Source organism: Stigmatopora argus, chromosome 4, assembly GCF_051989625.1.
Source record: "Stigmatopora argus isolate UIUO_Sarg chromosome 4, RoL_Sarg_1.0, whole genome shotgun sequence".
Taxonomy (NCBI): Eukaryota; Metazoa; Chordata; class Actinopteri; order Syngnathiformes; family Syngnathidae; genus Stigmatopora; species Stigmatopora argus.
Genome location: NC_135390.1, coordinates 17,570,210 through 17,583,430, shown reverse-complemented (window position 1 = coordinate 17,583,430; position 13,221 = coordinate 17,570,210). Strand labels below are relative to the sequence as shown.

The following is a 13,221-nucleotide window of genomic DNA, read 5'->3' as shown; positions in this document are numbered from 1 at the left end:
ATATGGCATTTTTATTGAGCTTTTATACACGAAAACACAAAATCTGAAAATTCTCTTTACCCATTACGAAATATGATTTTTGACGATTTGGCAGCTGTTTACTCAAAAAGCTTCCTTGACTCATGTATCAATACCAGTTGTATCACCGTACTGTCAGAATTATCGTGGGTTTTATATCACAAATCTTATTGTTGGGCACCCAAATTTCCCCCTCCCGCACTCACAATATAAAAATTCAAAAACCAAGCTTTAAAAAATAAAGAAATGAATAAATAAATCATGTTTATGTGGTTATGCCATTCTGAATCAGGGTTCTACAGAGACCCTCCAATTTGTCAGCCTTTAGTTCCATCCAAAATGCTTTGAAAAAGGCCACGCGGGCATATAAAAACCTCAGAGATCCACATGGCCATGACTAAAGTGATTTATCCAGTTCTGGCCTGCTCGGGCTTGGTGGCAAAGAAAGAAAATTGGTGGGTGGGTGGAGGGGACAAAAAAAAAACTACGAGGACGGGCGCCGTCTGCTCGGGCTGATGAAGCATAGTTTCGGGGGGCAATGTGGGTACGGTGAAAGAAAGCGAGGGTGTAGGGTTGTGTTTTTCCTTCAAATGGGCAGCTGAGCTTCTGTATTAAGAGGCGGGGGGATTGGAGGGGGGGGCGCAATCTTCTTGTCCGAGTGCCGAGCAGCTGCTGTATTCCGGGGAGATTCTTTTCATTGGAGGGTGAGCCTCAAGTGGCTAAGCTCAATACAAGCGAACTCCCTAACCTGACCCCCCCGCCACGAGACTCCCTTGAAAATGTTCAAAAATGGCCAAAGAAGGAAAGTTGGCTTCACCTGCACCGGCGTCTTTCACGGAAAAAAATGCTCGCGTCGAAGCTTTTCAAGTAAAAGCAGATTGTGCGGGTGCAACTCAAGTTTTTGTATGCAATGTGTTAATAGGAACGTCGATCGTAGCGATGTTTTTTTGGGATGGAAAAAATGCTATAGTATTTGAATTGATTGGACAAAAAGTACCGCTCGTCAACAAGTTGTTCTTTGCAGAGGATGAAGAATACAGGGGATTATGAGTTGCTTGATGTTAGTCATTGAACTTTTTGGCTGCCGTGAACAAGGAAAGACAAAAAATATAGTGGTTTAGGGGGAAAATTTAACATGTCAAGTATACAGTTTTAAGATTAAATCGGATATGAGTCATATTTATTTCATGCCGTACTTCCTGTCACGATGATAACTGAACACGATAAGGGCAAATATGAGAATTTATTAAAAACAAGGTTTCCCTAGGTCTCATTTGGGGTCCTAGTGATTATAAATTCCAAGATTGCACAATACATTTTTTTGTGATGAAATTAGTGTTGCACCGATACCGTTACCGTTATGGCCATTGATGGCGCTAGACGTCCAATTTATTTTGACTGGGAGGGGCGAATGAGGGAATTAGCGCCGTCACTGGCAGCCAATGAGCTAAATGAGTGCCCTGTAGGGATTAAATATAAAAATCATAATTGGTGTAAGAAGGGGTTAAAGCAAAATATCACATTTTACAACCAGTTGATATAAAAATGTATCATTTAGTGAGAAAATGTAGGGCAAAATAAGGATTTCATTGACTTGTAACAATCGTTCACGCCGCATTTTGCAAACAAATCGGCATCTGGCAATCATTTTTGGGGGGGGTATGTCAGAGTACATTATTTCACGATTGATACATTCTGTGAACTAACAGTCTTCTCAATCAAATAGAATAATATTTTGCATAGCGTGCTGAAATATTGTCATCTCACGCCACAATTTGCGATTAAAAACAATCCTTTTTGTTGTAACAATAGCTTTTTGTGTCCACAAACCTGAACTCATTGCTCCCAAAGACGCGTATCAACGTCAAAGGCAGTAAATGAGTTTGACGGTGGCCACAATGTCTCCAAACTTGCTTCCGTTCCATCCTAACAACGCTCATGAGGTATGAATATCATTTGATTAAATAATTAAAAAAAACGAAACATTTTTGGCACCTATGATGATGACTTTTTCAAGTTCTTGACTTGAACCTGATTTATTCAGGTTAGGCTGCTTCAGGCCCATTTTGGCCTTTTGTTGATTCTCCTGAGAGTTTCCCTTTAAGTGATGCGGCTTCAGAGGGGTCCCACCTTCTTTTTAGCCGCTGTCCGATGGCGCCAGGTTGCCCGTGGTGTCCAACTGCATGCATCTACACGTGCACGCCGACACGGGACACTCCGTGTGATCTCTAGAACGCCACGAGATGGATATTCAGAGACGTCCAATCAAGTGGGAGGGCGGCAGAACGAACGGTCATTGGCTAGCGGCCCTCCCATTTCAAAAAGGATCGGACAGGCCGGAACGCATTTCAATCCACAACAGAAAAAACCAAGGCCGCGATTGGACGTCTCGGCGCTCGTCTCAGCACCCGCTCACCCGTGTGCGGTCGATTAGTCGCCGGTCTTTTGGTCGCCGGTCTTTTGGTCGCCGGTCTTTTGGTCGCCGGTCTTTTGGTCGCCGGTCTTTTGGTCGCCGGTCTTTTGGTCGCCGGTCTTTTGGTCGCCGGTCTTTTGGTCGCCCGGACCACAACAATGGGCGACCAAAAGACTGGCGACCAAAAGACTGGCGACCAAAAGACTGGCGACCAAAAGACTGGCGACCAAAAGACTGGCAACCAAAAGACTGGCAACCAAAAGACTGGCGACCAAAAGACTGGCGACCAAAAGACTGGCGACCAAAAGACCGGCGACAAAACAAGGTAAAACAACACGGTCTACGCATCAATCAAAGCCAACAATGGCCATGAGCAGTTTCACTGAGCCGACGTGTGAGTGTAGAAGAGTTTGAATGTACATGCGTTGTCCCTTTAAGAAGCTACGTCCGTCAGGGTCTTAACAAGTTCTCCAACAAAAAACAATAAAAGTCCGGAGCTTTTCTTTAGCCTAATAATTAATAGGGCATTAAGTATGACTAAATAGTAATTCGCAGTTTGTATTTAGGGAATTTGAGCAACGATTTAAATGGTAATTATCAATAACCTTCCGGGCGACCAAAAGACCGGCGACCAATCGACCGTGTACCCGCTCACCTGAACCAGCTGAGCATGTGTCCGGCGTGGCCGCCATGGCGACAGTTGTGACACCAGGTGAACCAATTGTTGAACTGTGCCAGTTTGTTCTCTCTGGTCAGGTCGACCTTGTCGTCGGATTTCCCCGTCCCTGCGGAAAAATGAGGGAAGCGCTCAGGTTTTGGTTAGTTACTCCGCCCCCTCGCCGCTTTCTCGCCACCGACCGGCGCAGCTGGAGACGGGCGTGCCCATGTTCATGAGGCACAGGGCGCAACGCGGCAGAGGCTTGCGGCAACCCGGGCAGCTGGTCACTTTGGACTTGGTGGGGGAACCGCTGACGCCGTACTGGCTGAAGCCACGCCCCTGGTGCGGCATGGCGGCGCAGCTGTACGAGATGGACTTGCCGCAGAAGTTGCAGCTGACGAACACCTGCGGAGGACAGATGAGATCGCAAAAAGGAATTGCCGTACAAACGTGTCGCGACAGGTACCGCATTTTCTCGCATATTAGCCGCATCCGCATATAAGCCGTATCCTTAAAATTGCTTTAAAATCGTTGAATTTGACAATTTCTCTCATATAAGACGACCTGGTTCACAATTTTCACCTCCATATTCATGGTTTTAATAGAGTACAAATGTGTTACTTTGAAGGGAACATTTTACGAAAAATCCTCGCATATAGTATTTCTGAAATACCGTAAAAATCGATTGCTGGATTGCATAGTCCGAAATAGCGTTGCCTGCACGTAGACAAATATAAAAAGGAAGTCACGTGAGCAGTACAACCAGGAAGTGGTCTGGTTTGTCAGCGACAAATAAGGCGTATCGGCGAGAAAATACGGTATGTGCTTTCCCATAAATGCTATTCGGCATCTTCAGGTTTTGAAATAACGAGGTCATGCAAACATTGGAGTTTTCACCTGCGCCAGCGGTTTGGAGCTTGGGTCCAGTTTTCCTCGATGGATGTCAAAATCGGCCCGCTTGTGCCAGAACCTCCACGCGTCCAGCAGGTTGCGATAGTTTTCAATCCAGCACTGGACTCTGGGGTCCTTCAGCACCTCGCCTGGGGAACCCTAAAAAATGAAGAAGTTTGCTTCATTCATGCAATAGAAACCTGCCACACGCTGCCAATGACAGGAAATGCGAAGGAAGATTAAATCAACAATTAATTTAAAAAGAGACTTAAAATAAACAGACTATTTTAAAAACTCATTTTAATACAGAATGCATAGAAAAATAGTATTTTTTATTTATTTATTGCATATTACCACAAAGTATTTTCTTTGAATTTAAGCAAAGGATATAAATACAGCTTATATGTGAGAAAATACGCTGAACTAATAATAAGTAAATAATTGAAGTGTTACTTTTAGCATGCAGAAGCTAGCCGTCTGGACGTCTCCGGTCCGATCCACGTAGCTTTCCATGAGGTCCACGCCGTCCTTGGTCAGGCCCGTTAGCAGAATTCCTTCCAGGTTGCCGGCCTCCTTCATTTCACCGGTTAGCTTGTCCACGTAGCGAGGGAGCTGCGGGAGAAGACGTCAAAACTCTCAAAACGCAACGGAAAAGTGCGCATAGTGTAAAAATGTTGGAGGTTTGGCGAGATAGAACCGTACCTGAGTGTCGTTGAGGAACATGGAGGCAAAGGCAACTCGGTCGCGAACAGCCACGCTGCTTTCGTACTGGAAGGAAGTACATTTCAATATTATATATATACACACAGTCATACCTCTACTTACAAATGCCTCTAGGTATGAAAGTTTCCAGTTACAACATTTTTTATATGCAAATGAGAGATTCGAGATACGAATTAGAGAATTTACATATAAAGTACACCTCTACTCACGAAATTTTCAAGTTATGAAAAAAGTTCTGGAACCAATTAATTTCGTAAGTAGAGGTACGACTGTATGTTAATATTACAGGCGTTATACTTTCTGAACAATCAGTTCTTTTTGTTGAATGTTGGTTTAACGTGATCTTATTTTTCTTTATTTCTTTTTTTAAGTTTTACTTATTTACATGTGACAATGTTGAGTTGAAATTTGAGCAAAGTGTCTTTGAAAAATATTTTTTAAGATACTTTTAATTTTCATTTTATTGATTTTAATTTTTTCCATCTAGAAAAATAGAGGAGACAATGTAGTTTTTTATGTATTTAAATGTGTGATAACTTTTTGTTTTCCTTATTATTTTTAACTTTAAACATTTTATAATTTACACTTATCATAAAAGACAAAAACCCGAACTAAATAGTAAATATGTCATATGATATTGATTCACATTTATTTTTCTAGTTAAAAGAAAACAGATCTACATTTATTCCTCTTGTTTTTGTTAAAATATTGACATCAATTGAAAAAAATCATAAATATTATGTAGAATTTGTAGTTCATTGAGCGCGACAGAAATCTTATTTAAACTGTATTTAATCGACAAAGGTGAAGTTGATGCACATGATTAACTTTTGTTTGCTTTTGTTTTCTGTATCTAGAAAAGAGAAAAAATATATATATATTTTTTTTCCTTTATCCCAAATTTTATAAATATTTTATTTTGACGAGAAACAAAGTCGACGGACAAGTTTTATTTGGGAGGCCCTCGTAAAATGGCGTCAAGTGTTCTCCGTATTGTAGACCATATGGCGGCAAACAAATTTGTCACTTTCAAAATGGCAGTTTAATCTTGTTTAAACCGCTCGCGACGACTAACAAAATGAAACAGCAGCTGCCGCAGAAACTTTTGATTTGTCGTTGGCGTGTGAAATAGTGAAATAAATTCTTTTTCTACGTTTTAGTCGCGGCGTTGTAAGTTTGGATTGAATTTGCGTACCAGCACGCCGTCGTAGGATCCCGGCTCGCTGGTGAGGAAGGCGAACATGACGCACAGGTAGGGGTTGTTGAGCTGCAGCCTGAGCGACCCGCACATTTCCCGCCACAGCGAGGCCTTCTCGTCCGTGTATCCCGACAACGCCATGGCCACCACGTTCAGGTTCAAGTCGCCTGCGACGAGGGGCGGGGAAAAAAATCAAAATAAATCAAAACATTGAATTTTTCTTCCACTTTCAAGGTGCCTGAGAAATCAGGCCTAAAATGGCCGCCTGAACCAAAATGGCTGCCTTCTTGTGTGCTTTCTACATACTTGTCAACCTCTGCCGATAACTGCCCTTATAAATGATTATGATTCCCCTTACAAACCCCCAAAAAACCTTACAAACACCGTACGACTCGTACGGTGTTTGTAAGGTTTTTTGGGGGTTTGTAAGGGGAATCATAATCATTTATAAGGGCAGTTATCGGCAGAGGTTGACAGGTATGACACTATCACATTTTTACACGAAAATAATTATTCATTTTTACTTTAACCCATTACATGTCAATTTATCCTCTAACCTATTGGCTGTCTCTGCCGGCCAAACTTAAAAAATGTAATAATAAGATTATACTGAGGGATTAAAAGTAGTTTTTTAAATTAGAAAGTATTAAAAATTGTTGCTACAGTAATTATATTCTTAAACAAAACTAAAAAATATCACATTTGTACATGAAAATAATTATTAATTTTTACTTTAACCCATTACATGTCAATTTCTCCTCTAACCAATTGTCTCTGCCGACCCTCCCAGTTCAAACGGATTCGCCGTCTTTAGCCTTCAGGGTCCGATTTTTTTGGGCCCTAAAAACAACCCGCCACTGGCGCTATTGTGTAGACGCGGGTGACATACGGTCCGGTCCGTTCCCCAGCTTTATGCACTTAAGAGCGACTGTTAACGGGTCTTATCTAATGACGCGGGCAGCTGCCTGCCCTCAGGAAAGCCTCATTAGCGCACGCAGCAGAAAAACATCTGACCTACATGGGCAGACCGGCGGTGAGTCAAGAGCACCCGGAGCGAGCGCACGTTTTTCATTAAAGCTGGGCGCGCCACCGGGAGGAGCGCCGTCGTCTCGCGCATTCCTCGGGCGCTTCGTTTCATTGGATTTGGGATTCGGACATTTTGGGTTATTTAGGGAGGCGCGTCCCGGGGACAATCTACGGCGCATTCCGTCTCCGATGAAAACATGGAAGGGAAAGGAGGAGCGTGTGTTAGAGAGACTTGCCCAATTTCCTTTCAAAACAGCAGGATATTGCGATACAATTGCTTCACGGTTTATTTATAGATGGCGCTTTTAGATGAAGACACAAAGACGGATGACACATGGATGGAAAGGCTCAGTTTGGGGGGAAATGTCGTGAGATCAATGAAGGAAAAGAGAATTTCAAGAAGGAAAGGTTACAATGTCAATAAAACTAAGTTGTTAGGATGAAATTAAATAATATGAATTTGGAGATGAGTGGTTTTTTCTTACAGACCAGCCAAAGAATACACAATAAGGAGAAAAAAAATATATAGTATGAGTCGCAATGATGTGTATAAGTTGCATGTTTTGGTGGGCGATTTTTTAATTTGACATACTTTAAAATGAGTGGCTAAACTACCGTATTTTCCAGACTATAAGTTGCACTTTTCTCTCTGTGGCCCGGGAAAGTAAATCATGAGTGCCGATTTTCTGTTTTAGGATCAAATTAAATTGAAGAGTATAGATGTATATTCAATTTCCTGATTTCCCCCCTTTTAAATCAATAATTGTAATTTTTAAACCATTTTTTCTGTGTTTTTAGTTAAAAAATCATTTTGTAAAATCTAAATATATATAGACAAAAGCTAAAATAAACATTGTTTTAGATCTGTAAAAAAAGTGAATATTCAGAGATTATAATCCAGTTCTTTTAATCCATTTATATAAAAAAATCTAAATATTATATCTAAAATGGTCCGGCCCACGTGAAATCGAGTTGAAGTTAACGCGGCCCGCGAACCAACCCGAGTCTGACACCCCTGCTTTAATGTATAAGGGTCTAAAAAAAAATTAGAATATTACATTAACAAGCGCCTATATTTTCTGTTGTTCCCAATTTTACTGTTACTTTAATGTATAATGTTTGCTCTTGGGTTCTGATAAATAAAAACGCAGTCCCCCAAACATACAAGTTATGCTCCTCATCTCATTCTCTGAACCGCTTTATCCTCACTAGGGTCGGAGCCTATCCCAGCGGGGGAAACCCTGAATTGGTGGCCTCCTGTGTGACTTAAACGTATATTTTTCTTCCCCTTTGGTTGAGCACTTTTTGGCTAGTGCGACTTAGAGTCCGAAAAATACAGCATTAAAAAAAACAGTGATTTATAGCCACATTATATAATTTGAAGTCATACTCAGCTGTAGCTAGCTCACCTTTATCGGCCATGGCTCCCCTGTTGAGGATCTGGATGGCCCTGCGGATGTCCAGGTTGAAGAGCGCCACGGCGGCGGCCCTCTCCCACTCGCGCTCTTGCTCCAGCGAACGCAAGAAGGGCTCCACGTCAGCGTCGGCCGTCCGTGCCGTCCAGCCGCACAGGCGAAGCGCCAGGCCGCGCTCCTCGCTGTGGTATCGCGTGGCCTCCGTCTGCCGCTCCGAGCCGCTCCAGCACTTGTGGCTCTCCGTTGTGCCTGGCGGGGGACCCGGGTGAGGCTTCTTGGAGTACGGCGGCGGCGGAGCCCGGACGGAGCGGACGTTGGCTTACCCGAACTGGTCCTGACGATGTTCTTGATGCCCGAGTAGGCCGCCGCCTGCTTGTTCCCCTGCGCTTTTGCTTCCGGGTCTTCGGCGCACTGCTTCATATGTGGGACTTTGATAGGAATGGTCACCTAGTACTTGTAGATGATATTGTTTTAAAAAATATATGTATACATCTTTGAAATGTCATTTTTTTTATATAGTTCAGAAGTGATTGATCATTTGAAATGAGCAAAATAGTCAGATTTAAAAAAATGTCAATGGCGTTAATGGCAGCGAATCATTAAAATAAACATTGGAATTTTGTGTGACAAAAGTGCTTGTAAAATAGTTCCGAATTAAAAAATAAAGAAGTAGGCAGGATATAAAATGCCTAACCTTTTTAAATGAGTGCAAGGTTAAAAATTTGCTTTTGTTAAAATTATATAAATTCACAAATACTTTTATGTGGATAGTAGTATTTATTAACTGGTGATTTATTTTTTTGTCCATAATTAAAAAAGATATCCAAATAAACAATACAATTTTTTTATATAAATGGACAGCTGAGGAAAAATTATGTTTTTGCTTCTTTGCGTTCACATATATATATATATATATATATATATATATATATATATATATATATATATATATATATATATATATATATATATATAATTGTTTATTTGGATTTTTTTTAAATTATGTTTCTTGCTTCTCTGCGTTCACTATTTTTTATATATATATATATGTATGTGTATATATATATATAAAAAGAATTTTTCCTCAGCTGTCCATTTTTTTAAAATTTATGTTGTTTATTTGCATTTTTTTAATTATGTTTTTTGCTTCTCTGCATTCATTATTAAATAAGTATTAAATATATATACACATATATGTATATATTTTTTTATTTATTTAATAGTGGACGCAGAGAAGCAAAAACCAATTTAAAAAAAATATCCAAATAAACATTTTTTTTAAAATGGACAGCTGAGGAAAAATTATGTTTTATATGTATGACTAAAAAGCCTTATTTTACTTTGCAAGCTAACCTATCTCAAAACCACTTTCGATATTCATGTGACTAAGAAGAGACATGAAATAGAGGGGACGTTAAACCTTAAACAAGCGATCGAGTGTTTGCCTCAATTCATTTTGAATACATCTCCATTGCTAAGAGCGCTTTAGCCTTACGTAACATCTTGAAAAGATTTCATTCCTCAATTGAAAGTGCACTATCGGTAGTCATAAACCAAATGAATGCTGGAAAAAAAAAGGATATAAAAGAGGTCAAACCACAAAGACTTGAGCTGGGAATCGTTCCCGCCCGCCAGCAGGTGGTTCCGCCACACCTGGACGGTTTCGTGGCCGTAGCGGGACAGCGCCCTCTGCCTCATCTTGGTGGCGATGTCCCTCTCCAGGACGCCCTGGGCGCCGTCGGGCCCGTCCTCGGCGCACTCGTACAGGTGTCGCCCGCACGCCCACATGAGCGAGGCGGTGGAGCTCCAGGCCAGCGAGATGCGTTCGAAGACGGTGAAGTCGGTCATGGCGCGGTTGGCGGCCGACACCACCACCATGCGGTTCTGCCGGGACGGGTGCCAGGCGAAGGTGCCGATCAGGCCGTCGCAGGGCTGCACGCTGCGCTCGATGATGGTGGGCTCCGTCTCGTCGCCGATGGGCGTGGGCGTGTGCTGCATGTCGTACAGGCGGATGATATTGCTGTCGCGGGTCAGCGTGGCCAGCAGGCCCGTGCGGGTCGGGCACCACGCCACCTGATGGGCACGAAAGTTCAAAGTGGTTTTGGGGGGATGAAAAAAAATCGATTTTGCGATATATCGCGATATTGCATCGCACGATTGGATCAAAATCTCCCTGATTCGATCTTTACGCCTATGTTTTTGGTGGAAATAAGGAAACAGCCGGCTGCACTTTCACTCATCTCCACTAGTGCATAACCATGTGATTAAAAGAATTTAGATACTTATTGTACTGTTTAAATGACAAAAAAAACGTACGCATTTTTTTTTACTTTGAAATTTTGGGTCTGGCTTTCAAGGAATTATATTTAAAAATATGAATTGTTTATGGCTCCCTTGTACTACTGTTTCTATCAGTACTATATAATTATTAATGCATAATTGACTATGAGCAAGATTGCTAATTTGATGTTAATATTAACCATACATGAATTTGAAAGTTGAACTCATCTCTGGTTTGTAATAATTTCAATGCTGAATTTTTTAAACTACTAGATAAAATTAAAAACCATTTGAATAATGAAAAAAATTAGAGATGTAGAAAAAAATTCTATTGCGCAACTTTTACCCCACCTAGCTTACATTTTGGGTATTTTTTCAATTACAATTTTTTTTTTACCTTGGTGAGAGGTTTGGGCTGCTCGGTGAGGGTTAGCACGGGCTTCTCAAACTTTCTCAGGTCCCAGATGGCCACCTGGCCCTCGAAGAAGGAGGCCACGCGGTCAGGAAAATGAGGGTCCACCGTCACCCCCTGGATGGCTTTGGTGTTGACAAAGGTCTTTTGGCTGGTGTTCCTCAGGTCAAAAACGGCCAAGTTGCGATGCATGCCGGCCAAAAGGAGCTTGGGATCGCGGAGAAGCCAGCAGAGGGACAGGCAGGCATCGTTTTGGCCCAGCTCGTACAACGGCTTGGTCACCACCGAGCCGGGCTCCACGTCCGAGGAGGACAGTCGGATCTTCTCGGCCGAGGCGCCGGCCTCCGGGGAGAACTTGCCGCTGACGTCCCAGATGAGCACCGAGAAGTCGGCGCGGTGTTTGTCCAGGCCGGCCGCCAGCAGGTGGCTGTCCGCCGGGTTCCAGGCCAGCGTGTTGCACTGTCGGGCGTGCCTGGGCACAAACTCTTTGCCCACCAGCTCCTTGCAGGCCGAGTTGTGGCTCTGACCTAGGCTGGTCAGCGCCACCCGCCCGTTGGCCTGCCCCACCGCCAGCAGGCACTCGGGCTCCTGCTTGGGGTACCAGGCCACGCACTTCATGTAGGGCGTGTCCGAGTTGATGGCTAGCAAGGTGGCGGCCGTCTCCCCGGAGAGGGGTAGCGTGCCGGCCTTGACCTCGCCGCCGCCCGCCGGACCGATGCGGTACAGGCCCAGCTCCGAATCGCAGATGACGTAGCGGTCCGGGTGGTGCGGGGACCACAGGATGTCCGGTTTGGAGCCGCTCATGATTGCCCGGTGGCGAAAAGATCCTCCTGCGGATCCGCTTTACGCAGGCAACCCCACCTGGGCACGTGAAAAGAATATTTGAACATGAAAAGGTTGGAAATGTGAAACGTGAAAAATGCAACAGCTAAAACGTTACAAAATGGGCCTAAATTACTCATCAAAGATCGTAGAAGGCTTACTTAAAGCGCCAATTTGAACCAAGTTGTTCACTAAAATGTGTTTCCAACTCAGCTGGTAAATGTAGTACCCTAAATACCCTCCAACTATGTGACACATAAGTGCCAAATTCCTACAAGAGTTAATTTAAGCAAACGCAGACACTTAAAAAATGACGAGACCCACAAACACCAAACTTTTGACTGCAATTTCCCAGCGCAAAGTGATGAGAATACTTACAAGTTGTAGTTTTGTTGGCATGCTAGCAACACAATGCTAATCACAACCGGAGTGGAGTTAAGAATTTAGAATATGAGCTTTTGTGCAGGGGTGGAATAATTCCATATCCGTAGTTTGCAATTATGAGTAGAATTTACGTTTAATTTCAAATGCTTTAACTGCATAACTATTAAAACTTAAAATGCACATGCATGGGCGGTGACCACTTACTTGACTCGTAGTACTCTTGTTGTGTGTAACATGAATACAGGTCCGTAAGTAAAATAATACTAGTTTAACAGTTCCCTTCGATTTTTTTCTCAAACTAGATATGGTAAACCAAATCGGATAAACATCGTCACATGTCGGCCATTTTGTGTCAGAGCCGTTGGTTTAACATCATTGCAGTAAACGGAGCGTGTACTTTGAAATGGCCATTTTTTTCATTTTCCGACAGCCTGAATCATAACTACGCTGTTACGGCTTGTTTTGAAACACGTATTTATATATCCGTTGAAACGGAGTAAATTAAGACTATTTCCTTGGAGAGAATCCCTCACTCTGTCAGCTTCTATCGATCCGTTCCGATGAAAGATGGCCGCTATTTACTTACGTCGCATCTATGATTTCATTTATATGCCTTGGACGATAACATTTTTGGGGAATTTAATTATGATAAACCACTAGTAATTTGTAAAACATTAAAAACAAAATTTAAATTTGTTGTGTGCATCAATCATTCATTTGGGTGGTTGAAATGTGTTCTGCACAACTATACATTTTTTCATTTGAATACCAAAACAACAAAAACTACAATTTAAACAATAAAAAAAACCTGAACACCATAAATCAGGAAATATGGATATTTTCAATCAGCAAAAAAAAGTTCGACGTTTAGCCACCAGAGGCTGCTGTCGTTTACGCTTTTAAATCATTGTAAGAATATGGGGGTGGACTTGATTAAAAATAAATAAACGCTAATAAAAAGTTGTACTTTAAGTACAGTAT

At 42.3% G+C, this 13,221-nt stretch overlaps 1 protein-coding gene across 2 annotated transcripts; it reads right to left on the bottom strand.

Moving 5' to 3' along the window:
- Positions 1-1,552: 1,552 nt before the first annotated feature.
- Positions 1,553-12,649, bottom strand: mios (missing oocyte, meiosis regulator, homolog (Drosophila)). 2 transcript variants are annotated; one of them, XM_077598795.1, is made up of 12 exons: positions 12,445-12,649; positions 11,020-11,895; positions 9,926-10,415; positions 8,666-8,764; positions 8,337-8,591; positions 5,899-6,068; positions 4,683-4,748; positions 4,434-4,592; positions 3,987-4,139; positions 3,290-3,494; positions 3,087-3,216; positions 1,553-2,246 (listed from the first exon to the last, which is right to left on the bottom strand). In XM_077598795.1, the coding sequence occupies exons 2-12, from the start codon at positions 11,836-11,838 to the stop codon at positions 2,156-2,158; spliced, it is 2,637 nt and encodes an 878-aa protein (XP_077454921.1). In that variant the 5' UTR covers positions 11,839-11,895; positions 12,445-12,649; the 3' UTR covers positions 1,553-2,155. The 2 variants fall into 2 exon arrangements, with proteins under 2 accessions (XP_077454921.1, XP_077454920.1); XM_077598794.1 differs by lacking the exon at positions 12,445-12,649 and adding an exon at positions 12,235-12,437.
- Between the last annotated feature and the right edge of the window lie 572 nt (positions 12,650-13,221).